The sequence below is a fragment of the Ambystoma mexicanum genome, chromosome 8, assembly GCF_040938575.1.
Source record: "Ambystoma mexicanum isolate Mex_15411 chromosome 8, UKY_AmexF1_1, whole genome shotgun sequence".
Lineage (NCBI taxonomy): Eukaryota > Metazoa > Chordata > Amphibia > Caudata > Ambystomatidae > Ambystoma > Ambystoma mexicanum.
This window is the reverse complement of record NC_090929.1, coordinates 79,086,871-79,105,582: the sequence shown is the minus strand read 5'-3', so window position 1 is coordinate 79,105,582 and position 18,712 is coordinate 79,086,871. Positions and strand designations below refer to the sequence as shown.

The following is an 18,712-nucleotide window of genomic DNA, read 5'->3' as shown; positions in this document are numbered from 1 at the left end:
TGTCTTTGTGTAGACATTTTATAGTGCAAATGCGCAAGATCACTGAGAATATCCAGGCGGGCATGTGAACTAGAGGAGCACAGTGTCTGTCAGTGTGTGCGCTAGAACAGCGGTCAACCAGCAAAAAGATATGATCCTTTAAAAGCAGTGTTTCTGCAGAGCTGGAGCCACTCTGATGTCTTGAGGGCAGTGTGTCCCTTTTAGGCCAGAACAAAGAAACTGGCTGAGCAAAATGCCTGCAAATGCGCGAGTGTCGGCTGGGGAAAAGAGGAGAGCAGATTAGATCACTGAGCCCCTTGCTTCCCTCTGCGAAGCTGGGGCTTAGCTGGGAAACACTTGTCAGGGCGAGCTACCCGTCAAGACCCCTATTTGAATTTCAGCAAGGGGTGGCTGGACCGGCCCGCTCGTTGAAATTCAAATTGTGGTCTTTTTTTCATTGTGCCCTCCCTCCCTCGGGCAGGGCTTGGCTTTGCACCTAGCTGCGCATCTAGTAGCAATGGCAAGCCCGGGACTCTGACTGCTGACCATCACCCCTGTGCCGCTGTCCTGCGGGCACCTTTATGGTGGGCTCTTCACTGCAATTGGCGTACCATAGCCAGCCCTGGTTGCAGTATTGCGGCCCTGTGTCGTGCGGGCGGGCCGTACGACAGGCAGGCTGGCAGCACTTCAGAGAGAGTAGCCCAGGTAGCCGGGGCACAGGATTTCAGAGGGCGGCCTGTGCCCCCTTCGGCCCCACTGCTCAACAGCAAGGAAGGTGCATGGTGTATGCATGTGGTTTAATGTAGCTCACATCCAGCTGGGGAGCAACCCAGAACCGTGCAGTGAGGGAAAAGTTGCAGAAGTTGTACATTCAGGATATGGGGTGTGTGGTAAGGCCTCTATCGTAGATCTGGGGATGGGTCTTCCGTGGGGGGGAGAGTGGGGGGCCCGTAGGATTTGTCAGTTCTTTTAGTTATTCCTCAAAGCGCAAAGCCGTTAGCCCTGGCCTGAAATGTTGCCCCCTGCTGGTTGGGGCATGACCTAATAATGTGCCTTTTCTGGTTTTTATGCTGCGGCCTAACTTGGTCTCCAGCCTGGGGATTACGAGGCTCCCGGATTGGTGCAAGTCACCAGAATTGAAGCGTTTTGCTGGAAAGTGCAGCCAGTATACATTTCTTAGGTCTGAAGGGATGCGCTCACGTTTTCTTTTGGTTCTGGCGATTAAGTGCACTGACCCTGCTTTTGTGGTGTGAGGTGGCAACTGCAGAGAGGCTGGCATTGCCACTGTCCAGGTGTGAAATTACCAGGGCCTGCACAGTGGCCCAGAAGTCAGAAGGAGGGAGGGAAAGGCTTGCTGTTCCAGAGCAGAGGTAGTTGGCAACAGGCGGTCTGAGATATATATATTTTTCTGGGTTAATAATTGGCCTTCTGCAAAACAATTCATGAACCAGAGTGATTTTCGTGATGGGTCCAGTCGATGAGAGAACACTTCTAACTGCCTGACGTTTCGCCAACTTGAGGTGGCCTAGTAGGACGAACTGTTTTCGTTGGGTTGACCTTTGCTTATGTGCTGGGTGTACAGGTTTGGCTGTTTAGGAAGTGGCCCCTGAAGTGAGGGAGCCTGTGCACAACTCGCGCTAGGATCTCCCTGGGGGCCGACAATATATTGGTGCACTTGCGTGCCTGGCTGTGCAGGAGGGATCCTAGAGGGTCTGTGTATAAACTGAAGACTAATGGGAAGAGGATAGAGACCTGGGGGACACCACATGACACTGGGCGGTGGAGCACCCGTTCCTCTCCCTTCTGCCGTACTAGCTATGTCTTTGGCGGCTCCACCCCTCCCGTTCACATGGGGTTGGTGTGCCCTTCTTTGGGGATTAGTTGCACTTTGGGCTGCCATTGTATTTTGGCTTGCCTTTTGGCTTTTTGCGGCCCTCTTTTTGTACTACCATTCTTCCATAGTCTGTCGATTTACTGTCTGCTCACCTTTCAGGTGCTTTGGTTGGCCCTCTCCCTTCGGTACGCAGTTGTTCTTGGGCCAGCCATTCTACTTTGGGTATCCTTAGTCCGTCTCCTTGTATTTTTTTTTTTTTTGTCTACATCATGGGTCATAATTGTACTTGGGTTCACTGTTCGTTCCTGGCTGATCTACTTGGGCCTGCCCGCTACCGCCGCTCCTCGCTTTTACCTTGTCTCCTGGTTTGACCACCATTTATGATGTTTTTTCTCTTCTAGTTTGAGAACGAGTCTGCCTTGAACCTTTACGAGACGTGCAAAGTGCGGACGGTCAAGGCGGGCACGTTGGAGAAGCTGGTGGAGTACTTGGTGCAGGCCTTCAAGGGCAACGACTCCACCTACGTCACCATCTTCCTGTGCACGTACCGGGCCTTCGCGACCACTAAGCAAGTGCTGGACCTGCTCCTCAACAGGTGATTGGGTGCGCCACCGGGGGTGGGGGGCGTCCCCACAATCCGTTTCCTCATAGGACCCTAACCTCAGTTACTTCTCCCCACTGTGTTTTTTCTGTCTTCTTTTTTTCTTGATTGTTTTTTTCCTCCTTTCGATTTGTAGTGCTTTTGTTTTATCATAGCTCACTTAATTTGCAAGGCCACATTGTTTTATCTTCTATTGTGTTTTTGTGGTGTGCCCTTTCTTGGGCCACTTGCTGATTCCCAAAGAGTTTTTTTAAAAAAAAAACTTTATTTTTGTTTTTTGCAAACCTTTAATAACAGTGGAGTCTGACTCGCTGCTCACTCAGTGACATTTCAATGGAACTTCCATTCATCTCCCACCACTGTCTTGTTATCTTTCCAATAGACCCGCCCCTTCTCCCATCACCCTCCGCCCCTCCTGCCATCAGCGCCCCACACATTCTCCTGAGAGGTCTTACAACCGAGACATGCAGCACCAAACACCACATGTGTAAGGCGGGGCACGTTTGGTGTTAGATGTGAAGGGATGTGTGGTTGTGATGTAGCAGGTTGGTGTGTGTGCTGGGAATGGCGATGGGCACAGTGTTGGGTGGGGCACAAGGTGGGTATGTTGTGTGGCGGGTGGAGGTTGTTCTGGAGAAGTCAGTGGTTTGTGTGCCAGAAGGAGACTGGTGTGAAGAGTTGTGGGCCGCTTGAATTTCTGGTGTGTTAATAGTGTTGGATAATGATTTGCTATGTATACAGTGTTTTCCCCAAAGCGCTGTACATTGAACATTTTACTTACAATTATCACCCACCCAAACTAGTGGGCACTCCTTTATCGGAATGATGAAAGGCTGACTTGGCCTTCCTGGGATTTGAATCTGCAGATCACACACATTGCAGCAGCGAGTGCGCATCCCACTGAGCTATCTTACTGGCTTATGGGTGGTGGGCTTTAAAGCAGCATGGGGTGAGATGTTAAGTGGGACCAGGTGTGGTGATGTGATGGGATGCACTGGGTGGGTTTGAGGACACATGTGGTGGGCAGTGGGTGGTTTTGAGGCAGGAAGGGTGGCGAGATGTGGGTGGGACCCGATGCCTGTGATGTGGCATGTTCATGCCGGGCATTGTATGGCTTTGAGGCCGCCGCATGTGGTGACGTGCAGTGCTGGGTGCTGAGGTAAGTGGAACACAACACCCTGTTCGTCTGTGTCCTGCGTGCGTGTGAGATGGCCTCCAGGGGACACATGACACACTGGCCCACAGCTTTCTTCCTCGGCAGCATTGTCGCTCTGGGTGTCCTGTGTCGGGGGTACACCCCCTTACAGTGGGCCTGTGTGGAGTGAACCAGTGCCTGAGGCCTCCAGCACACCTTCTCGAGCTCTTGGAAAGCCGATCTGCCAGAGCAGACGTCACTGTGCAACGCGCATAGCAACTAGCACAACATGGCGACCGTGCTAGCCTTCGGCGCTGTCTCGTGCACCGTTTACGCATGCGCAGAGACTTGCCGCCGAGCGCGCGCCCCAGGGTGTTTCTCCTGCTTTCTGACATTAGCTTCTGGGTTTGCGTGGGGCGGGGTATGCTGGACCTGAGGACCCCTTTTATTTGTTTCAGGTTTCACTACAGAAAATGAGTACCCAAAAAAAATACACCCCCTTTTTTTTTTAACATAGTCCGTGGCGCCCCTCACAATTGGGAGACAATCTTAAGTTTCTGTGGTCCACGTCTGTATTTGCAGTCACTGGGCTTCCTTCGCTGGGTTGGAATTGCTGGATTGCCCCACCCCCTTACCCCCCCCCGTGCATTATACTGACCTCATCGAGGACCAATGTCTTACACTCCACAATTTATAGTCGATTTAAGAGTGGTTGTAGGTCTTACGTTCCAGCTGCCCTTAAATGAGGATGGTCCGCATTTGCCCTACAAACTTTTTTCATTTTTTAACGAATTTCTTTTTGTTAGCCCTTTTAATATCGCGTATTGGGTTCACCCCATGGCCCTGTCTCCAACCCTTCAGAACCCCTCTCTTGCTCCTCCCTGGTCCTTTTCCAAGCCTTTCACCCTTTTCCCACTTTCTGTCACTGTTGTTTATGCCGCATCCCGATTTACACCTATTCTGTAAAGGGAGGACCCACAAACAATCCTCCCCGTGCCACACCCCGTGCCACTTCCCCACCCACTAAAACTCGATCCCAGTGTTGACGCAGAATGCCCAGACGGTCTCTGCATCCGCTTCCAGCACCTGACCATGGACCAATCCCAATGCTGGCTACCCAACCTTGCACAGCGCCCCGCTGCTCTCGAGCTAGGTCTGCACTTAAAACCATCAACATATTCCTCTCGCCAGCATTACTGTTCCTTCGGTGGGTTGGAATTGCTGGATTCTGAATGGAATTTCAAATTGATAAACGCTTAACGACTGCCGCAGGGCGTGTATTGGGCTCCCATTTGACTCTCTGGTTTCTTGGCCTCTGCGTATGGCCACAATACTCTTGTATTTTCTGTTTTATGTATGTTTTGGATAAATCTACCTTGCCTCCAGTCTAATGCCACCTCTTTCCTTTCCTCCCCTGCCAGGTATGGGCGATTCCACGCTCATGCAAATGGAGATCACTCGCGGCACACAGTGGAGGACCGATTGGAGCTCAAGAAGTAAGTGGATGGACCCCCAGGAGCATTGGGGTGGTAAGAAGGCCCAGCGGGGAAGCTTGGTTCTTTGGTTCAGTGCTTCTGTGGGGCTCGTGCCTGGGAGCTTGGTTCTTCAGTCCGTGCATCTGTGGGGCTCGTGCCTGGGGGCTTGGTTCTTCGGTCAGTGCATCTGTGGGGCTCGTGCCTGGGGGCTTGGTTCTTCAGTCCGTGCATCTGTGAGGCTCGTGCCTGGGAGCTTGGTTCTTCAGTCCATGCATTTGTGGGGCTCGTGCCTGGGAGCTTGGTTCTTCGGTCTGTGCATCTGTGGGGCTCGTTAGAGGGAGGTTGGTTATTCGGTCAGTGCCTTTATGGAGATTGTGCCTGGAAGTTTGGTGCATCTGTGGGGCTTGTATCTGGGTCCTTGGTTCTTCAGTCTGTGCATTTGTGGGGCTTATGCCTGGGTTCTTGTTTCTTCAGTAATTTCATCTGTGGGGTTCCTGCCTGGGAACTTGGTTCTCCAGTCCATGCATCTGTGGGGTCCGTGCCTGGGAGCTTGGTTCTTTTGTCATTGCATCCTCGGCGCTCGTGCATGGGAGCTTGGTTCTTACGTCATTGCATCCTCGGGGCTCGTGCATAGGAGCTTGGTTCTTCTGTCATTGCATCCTCGGGGCTCGTGCCTGGGAGCATCGTTCTTCAGTCAGTGCATCTGTGGGGCTCGTGCCTGGGAGCTTTGTTCTTCAGTCCGTGCATCTGTGGGGCTCGTGCCTGGAAGCTTGGTTCTTCGGTCAGTGCATCTGTGGGGCTCGTGCCTGGAAGCTTGGTTCTTCGGTCAGTGCATCTTTGGGGCTCGTGCCTGGGAGCTTGGTTCTTCGGTCAGTGCATCTGTGGGGCTCGTGCCTGGGAGCTTGGTTCTTCGGTCAGTGCATCTGTGGGGCTTGTGCCTGGGAGCATCGTTCTTCAGTCAGTGCATCTGTGGGGCTCATGCCTGGGAGCTTTGTTCTTCAGTCCGTGCATCTGTGGGGCTCGTGCCTGGAAGCTTGGTTCTTCAGTCCATGCATCCGTGGGGCTCGTGCCTGGAAGCTTGGTTCTTCAGTCCATGCATCTGTGGGGCTCGTGCCTGGAAGCTTGGTTCTTCAGTCCGTGCATCTGTGGGGCTCGTGCCTGGGAGCTTGGTTCTTCGGTCAGTGCATCTGTGGGGCTCGTGCCTGGGAGCTTGGTTCTTCGGTCAGTGCATCTGTGGGGCTCGTGCCTGGGAGCTTGGTTCTTCAGTCCATGCATCTGTGGGGCTCGTGCCTGGGAGCTTGGTTCTTCAGTCCATGCATCTGTGGGGCTCGTGCCTGGAAGCTTAGTTCTTCAGTCCATGCATCTGTGGGGCTTGTGCCTGGGGGGGGGCTTGGTTCTTCAGTCCGTGCATCTGTGGGGCTCGTGCCTTGGAGCTTGGTTCTTCGGTCATTGCATCTGTGGGGCTTGTGCTTGGTTCTTCAGTCCGTGCAGCTGTATGGCTTGTGCCTGGGAGCTTGGTTATTCGGTCAGTACATCTGTGGGGATTGTATCTGGGTCCTTAGTTCTTCAGTCTGTGCATTTGTGGGGCTTGTGCCTGGGAGCTTGGTTCTTCGATCTAAGCATCTGTGGGGCTTGTGCCTGGGTGCTTGGTTCTTCGGTCTGTGCATCTGTGGGGCTTGTGCCTGGGTGCTTGGTTCTTCGGTCTGTGCATCTGTGGGGCTTGTGCCTGGGTGCTTGGTTCTTCGGTCTGTGCTTCTGTGGGGCGCGTGCCTATGGTTAGTTGGCCTGTAAACATGTGTCGGTGATATAACTGGACTTCTGTGGTTCCTTTCAACAGCACCATCTCCTCCATCCTGGGTGCCTGGCTGGACCAGTACTCGGAGGACTTCCGAAATCCCCCGGACTTCTCGTGCCTCAAACAACTCATCTCTTATGTACACCACTATATCCCTGGCTCGGACCTGGAGCGCCGGGCGCGGCTCTTGGTGGCCCAGTTCCAGCAGCAACAGGAGACTGAGGCAGACCAGGATGGTAAGGGGGTGCGGGTACAAGTAGGGGAAACCTTAAGTGGGGTGTCTTGGGGCCCAACCTACGGGAGAACCGAGCGCCTAGAGCAGGGGTCTGCAACTTGACTATGACTCCCATGAGACCTCACCACTGACTATACTGTCTTGTGCTGATGGGAGTTGTAGTCCAAAACATCTGGAGACCCAAAGGTTGCTGAAAAGTGGCAGTGAAGATTAGAATTCAAGGATGGCGCACTGAGCACCCAATGAATGGGTGGGAACTGAGCATATTCATAGGTGCCAGATAGTGGTGCCAAGGGGTGAAGGCTTGTGGTAATGCAGACCGAGGACATGGGGTGAGGGGACACAGCATGTTTGAAGGATGAGTGCCTGGATTGTTGAAAGGCAAACAAGGTGGGGCCCTGGGTACCTCAGTGTTGGGAGTTTGTAAGGAGGTGTGCTGTGCGTTTGTGGGGTGTATTTGGGGTGTAAAGACTGGTTGTGCGTCCAGGTTGACGGATGCAGAGTGAGGGGTACAGAAGGTGGAATTATTGCAGGTGAACAGGATGGGGTGTTTATATTGCGATGTCGGATGGGAGTGCAGAAGAGGGGACATTGACAGCACAATTTGTTCAGGGAGGTAGACGTAGAGTGATGCACAGTTTGTGGTTGAACTGGTAGTGGAGTTTCGCCGGAAAAGGTTGAGACCGGAGTGGGGAGGGGTCGCTAGTAGGTAGAGTGGAGGATGTCGGGCCTAGTGGGGAGGGGTGGTTTGAGATACTGAAATGTTTGGCTTTGGAGGTGCAGCTGCATGGCGGACATGCTGGTTCTGGATGCACCGGGAGTCTAGCACCCTCTTGAACCAATATGTCTCTCTTCCCCTCAGTTCTGGATCACTCCAGCTTCACAATCCGGATTGTGGAGGAGAACGGGCTGTGCGAGGGGACAGGGGACTTCCTGCAGTTCTCCCAAGAGATGGTGGCCGAGCAGTTTACGGTGATGGATGCGGTACGTAGTGTCTCTTGATTGGGATTTTCTTTCCCTGTCCTTGCCCCCTGTCCTCTCAGTAGCTTGATTAGCATTCTGTGTCCCCACCCCTGTTCTCTCAGTGGCTTGATTAGCATTCCCTGTCCCCGCCCCCTGTCCTCTCAGTGGCTTGATTAGCGTTCTGTGTCCTCTCAGTGGCTTGATTAGCGTTCCCTGTCCTTTCAATGGCTTGATTAGCATTCCCTGTCCTTGCCCCCTGTCCTCTCAGTGGCTCGATTAGCATTTCCTGTCCCCACCCCCTGTCCTCTCAGTGGCTTGATTAGCATTCTGTGTCCCCACCCCTGTTCTCTCAGTGGCTTGATTAGCATTCCCTGTCCCCACCCCCTGTCCTCTCAGTGGCTTGATTAGCATTCTGTGTCCCCACCCCTGTTCTCTCAGTGGCTTGATTAGCATTCCCTGTCCCCGCCCCCTGTTCTATCAGTGGCTTGCTACTCTTTCTTCTAGTTTTAGTTTTACTTGGTTTTCTTCTGTTGGTTTATTAGTCTTTTCTTTCACTTTGATGTTTTGACATCATTTTGGGATGTTCAAACCCTGCTTCTGAGCAATGCTGAGCATCTCGTAGGTTTCAAAGAAAGGTCTTTGGGAAGCCACAAAATCCCATGAAAAGCTGTACGATTCCCCAAAGTGTCTGGGTTCCTTTAAAAGCCTGGTCATCCGCCTCCTGCGTGTTTTGCCCTTTCCCCTCTTTACGCAATACTCCTTAATGAATGTCCTTTCCTTTCCCCGCTTAACTCTTTTCTCAATGCCTCTTTCACTCGTTCACTATCTCTCCCTGCTCGTTTTCTCTTGAAGGACTCTGGGGGCGGGAGGATATTTTGTACCTCCCAGTAATCAATTTGTTTAGAAAATAAGCTGCATTACCTGTGCCTTTTTAAGACCTAGCTGGAGGCGGGGGTGAAGAGTGGTGCCATCTTGAACTCCCCTATACTGGTATCAGTGACACAACTTCTGAGCGGGTGCATTGGCACGGGGAAAGAACATTTCCCTATCTCTCTGCAACTTATCCAAAACAGGACTGCGAGACTTGTCCTTGGCCTCAAGCCCAGGGATCGTATCTCTCCAGGACTGAAATCTCTTCACTGACTCCCAGTGGCTGCGATGAATACATTCAAAACCCTCTGCATTGTCCACAAGGCCTTCTGGGGGCTGGGGCCTCTCTACCTTCAACTCTCTTCCTAAATATCTTCCTTCTCAAGCTCTTCGCTCATCTGCCTCCAACTCCCTCAGGATCAGTCGCTTCTCCAAGCAACGAGTTGGTGGTAGATATCTTGCTTCAGCTGGGGCCTCCCTCTGGAACAGTCTCCCTGCCTCACTGAAACTTGAGGAGAACCATTTCCAGTTCTGGAAGCACCTCAAAACCTTTCTCTTTGCTTCTGTTTTTTCTCCTCCTCTCCCTTGCTGAATCCCTGGCTGAACCTGCACTGGTTACCTGGCCGCTCTCTGCTCTCTGGCCCAGGTCCCCTCCACTGCCAGTTGGACACCTGCACTGCCTTCCTGGCACCCCCCGGCACCCGTGACTGTCTCTGTATCCCTACAGCCCCAATACCAGCACTTGACACAGGATGACTGCACTTAACCATGCACTTGCCACTAGCTGGCCGTACTTTACTTATTGTTATTCTTTATCCCATGTACTGCACTCCCCCCCCCCAGACTCCCCTCCTTTGCACTTTTCCCCTTCCCCCTTTCCATGCACCTGCGCGATCTGAATGACACCTGGTCTAGTAGGATCTCTGTCTGTCTACCCTCGGTTCCCCCTCCCTTGCCTCGTCGCGCCTTGAAACACTTGTGTATAGGCGTGTTATAAATGCCATATCATATATCATATCTTCCTCTCCTCCAGGACCTCTTCAAGAAGGTGGTTCCTTACCACTGCTTGGGCTGCATCTGGTCGCAGCGGGATAAGAAGGGCAAGGAGCATCTGGCCCCCACTATCCGTGCCACTGTCTCCCAGTTCAACAGCGTCACCAACTGCGTCATTGCCTCGTGCCTCAGTGACCGCTGCCTGAAGCCTCATCAGCGGGCCAAGGTGGTGGAGCGGTGGATCGAGGTGGCCAGGGTGAGTCTGGTGGCTAGAAAGTACACCTCTTGGAAATTTGCAGGTGAATCGTCCTCTATAGTCTGTGTGTGCATGGCGGCCATGTTGTAAGACGGTCTGCCTGACCTGTGAATGAGTGTGGCAGTGCTATTGTAACTTGTCGACCAATTTGAGAGGACAGCATGAGTGCTGTCATGTTGCAATTCCTCGTCCTACTTCTGGAGGTGTGCGGAAGCCATGTTGCAAGAAATCCTTCCTGTGTAACCGTGCATTGCTCAGAAATTGTCCTAGAAGAGTGTGTGGCAGCCATTTTGCTTTGGTCATCGTACTTGTGGGCAGGCATATATAGTGTCCATGCTGTGACAGAGATTTCCCTAATTATGTGTTTGAGGCATACATGTTTTAACCAATGTTTTTATGCTTGTGTGTGAGCAGAACAGCCATGTTGTAGCAGAGTTTGTTCTAGTTGTCTACGTGGGTGCTCCCAAAACCCTAACAATGGAGTTTTGCGGCAGAGCCAACCCTGCCATTTGGTGCTTGATCAGGTTTTAAACCTAGTTCTCAGTCCCCTGCTACTTCTTGAAATAGAATCTGCTGAACACGCTCAGTGAGTTAAGCTCTCGCCTCCGAGATGTGATCAGCCTTTCAGTGGTTCATATAACTTGAGAGCAATTCAATATAGCTTTCTAGACCTCGCCCGAGGGCCGTACCGGGCGTTCAAAGGACTTTAAACGAGGTATGAGGACCCATAATGACGGGACAGCCCGAGGGCAAGGTCAAAGCTATTGGAACCCATGGGCAAAGAGAGGGAAGTTCATTAAAAAATATAATTTGTTTATTATTACCTTGGTTTTTGGGGGCCTTGAATATTACCTATGGAATATTTAAGTTTTAAAAAAAACTTGAAAAATAACATTAGAAAAAGCTATTGGAACCCATGGCCAAAGAGAAAAAAGTTAAAAATGTTTTTTAATTATTATATTAGTTTTTTGGGGACTTAAATGTTCCTTGTGGAATATTTAAGTTTAAAAGAAACATGAAAAGTAGCATGGCAAAAATATGTCATGCTTATTTATAGTAAGCTATTCTTTTCACGAACACACTATTTAACGAAAAAGGACGGTATTCGTAGAGAAATGTAATTTTCACTTTGGCAACTAGATTGGGGTCAATCACTGTTAATGCACAACTTTCAGAGCTAAACAAAGCAAAGGGCAAATGTGCGGGCTATAATGAAACTGCCAGCTATGCTGGTTCTTATAGGCTGCAAATTGACCAATGGGAAAGGGTTATTCACCCGTCCAGGGTTCTAATAGAGTTTACCCTCTTTATTACTGTGCTCGGAAGTTTGAGGAATCTGCCAGGAAGCGCTCATTTCACTCATTTCATGCGTATGGCCCACAGTGTGACTCTGTAGCGATGTAACCTCGCGGTTGGTGCACAGCTTGGTAGCCAATAGGCCCGGGTCTCGTCTTTGAGTGAATGGTGCCTCCAGTCAGGCTAGTGTAGTGGACGCCTGTGGGGGTGTGCGTGGCCGTGTGTGTGCACGTGAGTGACCTGGCCTCCATGGAGCCCAGGGGTTATTGTGGGTGATGTCTGCCACTAGAATGCGGCAACATGTTGGGTCGGGATTCCAAGGGTGACGCCTGTTTGCAGTTCTACGGTCGTTGGGCGGGGCTTGAGTTGGGTGGCGGATACCATCTGGTGCCCCGCAAGGCGCTTCCATCACATTGTGGCAATGGAGTCTGTGATCATTGTCATCCTCTCGGCAACGTCATGCACGCCACAACAGTTTCCCTGTTATTGTAGTATTATTATGTTATAGCCATTTATATAGTGCAACGTCCGCCCAGAGGCATCTTGGGTTATAAGACAGAAAAAACAAGAAAAAAACGAACGCGTTAAAACAGATGGAAAGGGGGGGGGGTGGCAGAGGCGTTGCTGGGGGGGGTTAAGGGAGGGTATAGCCCCTGGTCTTTAGGTTGTAGCCCCGGATAGAATCTCAAGAGCTACAACTAAAAGGCTAGCTAGCCGCAAATCCTGACAGTTCCGACATCAGCGTAGCCCCGGGTCTTTCCCAGACCTAGCAACACCCCTGGGGGCGGTAAGGGGCTGTTATGGTGATGCTTTACTAACCTTAAAATCGAGCACAGTATATGTGCTTCCTGTGTGCCTGGCTGCATTCGGACAGACAGGTTCTGAGATTAGCGCCTGGTAAAGCCCCGGGTGCGGAGCCGTGAATTGTTGACTCGGGCGCCAATGTACTTGACGCAATGTGTGCTCTTAGGCAAATCGCAACCACGTGGCCAAGTATTGCTTAGTCAACTGCAAACGGAGAGGGCGTAGAACATGGGACGTTGGTCCCCCAGGCCTTGGAGTGTGAGAATAGGGAGAAAGGTGAACCTCAACATGAGCGGCATTGTACTGAGTTTTAGTTCACAGCTAATTTCCCCAGGTAATAAAATAACGGGTGTTAATGTGCACCCCCTTAAATTCTATGGGGGGGGGTGGGGGGTGCATAGCACTGAGGGGTAATTCCCTCCCCATTAAAACATGCGCGCAATGACTTCGCTTTATGAGGGGGCGGCGGCAGGTGACCCCTGTACCCCGCTTACCTCAACACGTATTAGTAAGCACATGGGTGCCTTTTTAAAGGGGTCGCCTCTTTTGTCTCTCCCTCAGGAGTGTCGAATCCTAAAGAACTTCTCCTCGCTGCGGGCGATCCTCTCGGCGCTACAGTGCAATGCGGTGCACCGGCTGAAGAAGACGTGGGACGAAGTCTCCAGGTAGGTGCCCCCCCCCCCACTCCCAAGATGGGGTGATTGGACTGGCGGGATCAGTTCTTGCGCGCTCACACATGCAGTGCTTTGGGGGGCAGTAGATTAGGGGAAACGGCTGTACTTCGGGCATTGCACAAATGGGTTGTGTTGTCCCGCATGCCATGCATGTTAACAGCAACATACATGACATGGGGGACACAGCAACCTATTTGAGAATGGATCGCGCAGTTGACGTACAGCTCCATTTACTGAGCTTGTAATATTTGTCTTAAATATACACAGCCAGCCAAACCACTGCATTTTTTAGCGCTTAGGGTGACCATATATGTAAGGAAACCATAACCTACCGGCGCCGGTAAGTCCCTGCAGTAAACGCGCCTCGCTGAAATGATCGGATAATAAACCCATGCGCTTGCCTCTGCTGCCCCCTGCTGGATGATTTGCTAACATGACCCGTGAAGGCTTCTTTTAATTTTGGCTTTTAGATGGAGCTGGAAACGCTGCCCATGAGTTCTAGGTGGTGTTGGAATGGGGAGTGAAGGAAGTACAGATGAGATGTGAAGGGGGACATGCAGCCTGGAGGGGAGGGGGCAGGGGATTGGGGGCTTGGTTATTCACCCACCCATTCACTGTCCATGGACATGCTGAGTGCTATGCCCCGCTGCCCCCCCCCCTCCACCCCCATCTCTGGGATCTCCTCGATCCCAGCTGTTTTCTGAGCCACCTTCTGAATGCCAATGTCTTTGTGCCGAATTCCTTTAAAAACGAGCATGCAAAGCCAACTGTTTTGTCTATTGTGTAGGCATGGGATAGGTGTTTGCCGGCCTAATGGGATTACTGGGCCAAAAGATGGCAACAGTTTAAAATTGTGTGATTACCTGGGCACATGATGGCAGTGCCTGGCAAACACCCCATCTAATACCTATAGGCAAGCCATAACTGCTGGCTTTGCCAATGCTTGTTATAAACGTGCAATGAAAGGTTTGCTGCCCTGTACTAGTTTGAAAATGATAAAACTCTGTATAGGGACTTTTATCAACTTCTAATGATAATCGAAGATGCTTTTTAAATGTTTTTATGCGATAATCTCCAGGCAACTTGCTTCGAGCTGTTTGAAGGGAGCACTACAGATGTTATCTTTTATCCCACGCACCGCTACCACCCAGGGGCCGCCTCCAGGCGCCCGGCGGGCCCCCATCATCTTGGGTTCTTAGAACAGCACCAAAAGAACTCAGAAAAACCGTCAAGGGTGCGCAGCCGGCCTGCTGGCCCCCCTGGTGCAGGGTGCGCGGCCTGCTGGCCCCCCTGGTGCAGGGTGCGCGGCCTGCTGGCCCCCCTGGTGCTGGGTGCACGGCCTGCTGGCCCCCTGGTGCTGGGTGCGCGGCCTGCTGGCCCCCCTGGTGCAGGGTGCGCGGCCTGCTGGCCCCCCTGGTGCAGGGTGCGCGGCCTGCTGGCCCCCCTGGTCCAGAGGTGCGGCCTACTGGCCCCCCTGGTCCAATGTATGCCTCGCCGCCCCAATCGAAAAATCCTGCCCAAGTATACTCCCTGGTATGCAAAGTTAGCACAATATAGTCCAAAATCGGTGTGGTCCAAATATTGGTGTTTAGTGTGGTGCCAGTCGAAGGAAGCTGACGCAGAAGCACCTTGCGTGGCCAATGAATTTCGTACTGCTCGTCATCCGGGCAGTAGAGTCCTGTGTACCCCTGGATGGTAGCACCTCTGCTTTCTGGAACACTGGATGTTCTCTCCCATCACTGTGAATGGATTGGTTACGGCTTCTAGGCGCATACCTTAAATGGAATATGCTTACATATACAGTGAGCTTCTAGGAACCACTCTGCTGAAACACAGAGTGGGAGGAGCTTGAGGGGCGGGGCAAAGAGTAGGAAGATGCTTTAAAAAGGTATGTTACCCTGCTTGATGGCGTAATCGGGTCCTTATGTCCCCCTGGCTCCTACTCCCTTTCTGTCCCCCTGGCTCCTACTCCCTTTCTGTCCCTCTGGCTCCTACTCCCTTTATGTCCACTTGGCTCCTACTCAGATCAAACACCATCCTCTGGTTAAAATCTACGGACCACTAACTTGCACTTTGCAGGATGCCTGCATGCACTCTCAAACCTAGTAAGAATACTTACCGACCACATCCAGTGACATTCACACGTACACTGCCAATAAAATCTGTAAATAATCTCACTTCCGGACTGCACAAGTCCGGCCAGCACTGTATATATCTGTGTACCTCTATTGTAATTAATGTACAACGCTCTGTCTGGATGTAAGTAAGCTTCGCAAATTCTTGTAACTGTTGCGCCCTAATACCCTTGGGTCTGGTGCGCCTTATAATAAAACAAACTCCCTTTATGTCCCCCTGGCCCCCTACTCCTTTTATGTCCCGCTGGCCCCCTACTCCTTTTATGTCCCGCTGGCCCCCTACTCCCTTTATGTCCCGCTGGCCCCCTACTCCCTTTATGTCCCGCTGGCCCCCTACTCCCTTTATGTCCCGCTGGCCCCCTACTCCCTTTATGTCCCGCTGGCCCCCTACTCCCTTTATGTCCCGCTGGCCCCCTACTCCCTTTATGTCCTCTTGGCCTCCTACTCCCTGTATGTCCTCTTGGCCTCCCTACTCCCTGTATGTCCTCTTGGCCCCCCTACTCCCTGTATGTCCTCTTGGCCCCCCTACTCCCTGTATGTCCTCTGGGCCCCCCTACTCCCTGTATGTCCTCTGGGCCCCCCTACTCCCTGTATGTCCTCTTGGCCCCCCTACTCCCTGTATGTCCTCTTGGCCCCCCTACTCCCTGTATGTCCTCTTGGCCCCCCTACTCCCTGTATGTCCTCTTGGCCCCCCTACTCCCTGTATGTCCTCTTGGCCCCCCTACTCCCTGTATGTCCCGCTGGCCCCCTACTCCCTGTATGTCCACTTGGCCTCCTACTCCCTTTATGTCCACTTGGCCTCCTTCTCCTTGTATGTCCACTTGGCCTCCTACTTCCTTTATGTCCACGTGGCTCTTACTCCCTTTATCACTTTATGTCCAGTGATTCCCCTCTTACCCTTTGGGCCCGCTTGCTCTGCCCTCTTCAAATCACTTCTGAAAAGCACCTCCAGCCGAAGTCTCTATCCCCTTGAACTAATCGCAGACCTACCAATTATGCTTCAGGACTCTGGAAACTGTCATCAGAAATGCCTTGTTAGTTGGCAACGAGGCTCCAAAGAAAACAAGCATTGACAATGCCAACCGTTTGGGCTTTTGTGTAGGCATGGGGAAGGCACTAACCAGGCACTGCCGTAGTGGTATTAACTGGCAATTGATGGTACTAGGTGCAACATGTGAGTACCTAGGCATCTAATAGTGGTGACACGCAAATGCCTAGTACTTATACACAAGCCAAAAACGGTTGGCTTTGCCAATGCTCGTTTTTAACAGGATTTCAGTGAAGGACACGCATAGTGCTTATAAATTGAGTGGCTGAAGACAGTTTTTATTACACCAGTAGCATGTGTACAGCTCCAATTAAGTCATGAACACTGGCAGGCACTTTGAGCACAACCTTTGATGGTAAGGTTTGAAAAAGCTAGCTCAAAGATTTCCCACAAAGTGTTTTTTGAGCGGCAGGGGCAGGAACTGGGTGGGAATGGCCATAAGGATTAGCATGGCCATGGGCAGTCAATGGGTGGGCAAATAATCGAACACCTACAGGCTGTGTCCCTCCTCATATGCCATTTCTCACTATCTGTACTCGAATGCAATAGTTTCAGTCTATAGGTGGTGCAAGCTCCACCTAATGGCCCAAACTAATGAAGGCATGGCCAGTACGTGTTCATCGGGGGCTTGGCCTCTCTGCACTATGGAGTGTGTGTGTGGGGGGCGGGTTGGCAGTGTAATGGATTTGGGGGGGTGCAGGGAATTGATTGGCGAGTAATGCTGCTGATGGCTTCAGGCATTCTAAATGGGCCCTTTTTATTCCCCTCTAACCTCAGAGAGAGTTTTCGGATCTTCATGGAACTGTCAGAGATCTTTTCGGACGAGAACAACCACTCGCTGAGTCGAGAGCTCCTGATTAAGGTAGGGTGCCTACACCCCCCCCCCCCCTCTACATACTGCCCCCCTGATCTACTTGCATGCCACCTCAACCCTGTCGCCTTTGTGCTCTGGAAACGCGTGCAGCGTTCCTGCAGCGGGGTCTGGGCAGTCAAGCAGGATCAGACTGTCCTATAGGGCAACGGGGAAATGCCTGAAGCAAAAAGGCAAAATGCGAGTGTGCGTCACTTTTATTTTTTGGGTCAACGTGGGCCACTTTTTTTGGCCAATATGTGGGCCAGTTTGAGTTACTTCACTATACGGCTAGTGGTTTTGACTATCGTTGCTGAATAAAAATTCTTTAAATTGCGCAATTTGAATAAAATTTTATCCAAAATCCCTCCCTCTTGGGGCACTACTCAAACAGTCTGTCACAGAAGGAATGGATTGCCATTTGCAACTGTGGGGCACTTTATCACTGGTGCCCGAGACAGTGTTCTGTGCCCCTCTCCCTGTCCAGTCCTGAGTGGCAGTTGCCCCCTGCCATTGGACTCTGCCATCAAGATCTTTAATGCCTGCTGGAAACAAGAAGCCCACAGTTAGAATGGGAGGGGGGAAGGGGGGGGCTAAAACTGCAAGTCCCGGCATGCAACGTGCTGTTGGCTATACACTTGAGGTGGCTAAAACCAATAGCTATGATGGCATGGAAAAATGGCCTGCAAATCTAGGTTGGGACTTTACCACGCTTTGTTTCCGTTGCACCTTACATGGTCCACAGTTCTGGCCATTTTTTAGCAAATGGCCATCTTATCCCTGCAGGCAGCGAAGCTTATGTGAATTTGCCGAAGAGTGCTCTCGTCTCAGTCCCTCGCCCCCCCCGCCCCCAAAATGAGATAAGGCCTAGCAGGGACAGACGACGTGACTCAAAAGTTTCCGTCTTCTCAAGGGCGTCTCCTCGTCCAGGCAGAGGGTTCCCTCCCTGTGGGGGCTCTCGTGATAATGCAGGTTCCCTCCAGGAATGCAAGGATTGTGAGTGAGCACGGGGCATCCCTCGCCCTTATCTGTGCGAGTAGCTGGTGTAGCACCACCCGCCTCGCCCCCCCCGAAACCCCCCGCCCCATCCCGCCCCAAACACCGCTTGTGCAGACCAGCTCTGCTCTGTGCATCGGGTTGGCTGCAAAATCGGGGGTGGGTATTTCTGCCTTCTCGGATGCATCATTTTCTGATCCTTCTTTGGTTCCTTAGAAGCGCCTCAGTTATGAATGTTCTCGAATATTCCACTACATGTTCCAGTGAGATCAAGGACATGGGTGACTATGCACAAAGAGTGCGTGCGTGCATGGGTGTAATTTCAGGGGGGGGGTGGTAGGGGTGTTTGCCCCCCCCCCCCCCAACTGTCATGGCACACCATTGTGTCACCATTCATTTTGCTGGGCCCCTTTTCTTCAGATGTCATGCCCCCCCCAACATTTTCAGCAAAGTTACTGCACTGCGTGTGTGTGGAAGATTGATGGGCATACTGGCCTGTGTGCCACTGCCCGGGCACTATTGTGTTCTCTAATAAAGGCACTGCTTTCTCTCTCACCCAGGAAGGCACCTCGAAATTTGCCACTTTAGAAATCAATCCGAAAAGGGCCCAGAAGAGGCAGCAACAGCAGCGGGAGCTGGTGAGTCCCTCTGGTGCAAAGGCCGGGGGGAGTGGGGTGTGGGGGCAGGAGGCGCCCGCTGTGGTGCTTCTCGGAGAAGCTGGGGTTCAGGGCCTGACTCGTGGGTCTGGGAGCAGCTGTTGCTCCGTGGGGGTG

At 52.0% G+C, this 18,712-nt stretch overlaps 1 protein-coding gene across 7 annotated transcripts in view; it reads left to right on the top strand.

Annotated features, from left to right (window-relative positions):
- RALGDS (ral guanine nucleotide dissociation stimulator) overlaps nucleotides 1-18,712 on the top strand; it is a 553,913-nt gene that overhangs the window by 522,050 nt on the left and 13,151 nt on the right. For all 7 annotated transcript variants that reach the window (XM_069609329.1, XM_069609325.1, XM_069609326.1 and 4 more), the window contains exons 3-10: nucleotides 2,215-2,408; nucleotides 4,971-5,045; nucleotides 6,862-7,055; nucleotides 7,917-8,038; nucleotides 9,921-10,136; nucleotides 12,798-12,901; nucleotides 16,871-16,955; nucleotides 18,500-18,577. In XM_069609329.1, coding sequence (XP_069465430.1) covers nucleotides 2,215-2,408; nucleotides 4,971-5,045; nucleotides 6,862-7,055; nucleotides 7,917-8,038; nucleotides 9,921-10,136; nucleotides 12,798-12,901; nucleotides 16,871-16,955; nucleotides 18,500-18,577 — 1,068 coding nt within the window. The remainder of the gene's footprint in view (nucleotides 1-2,214; nucleotides 2,409-4,970; nucleotides 5,046-6,861; nucleotides 7,056-7,916; nucleotides 8,039-9,920; nucleotides 10,137-12,797; nucleotides 12,902-16,870; nucleotides 16,956-18,499; nucleotides 18,578-18,712) is intronic.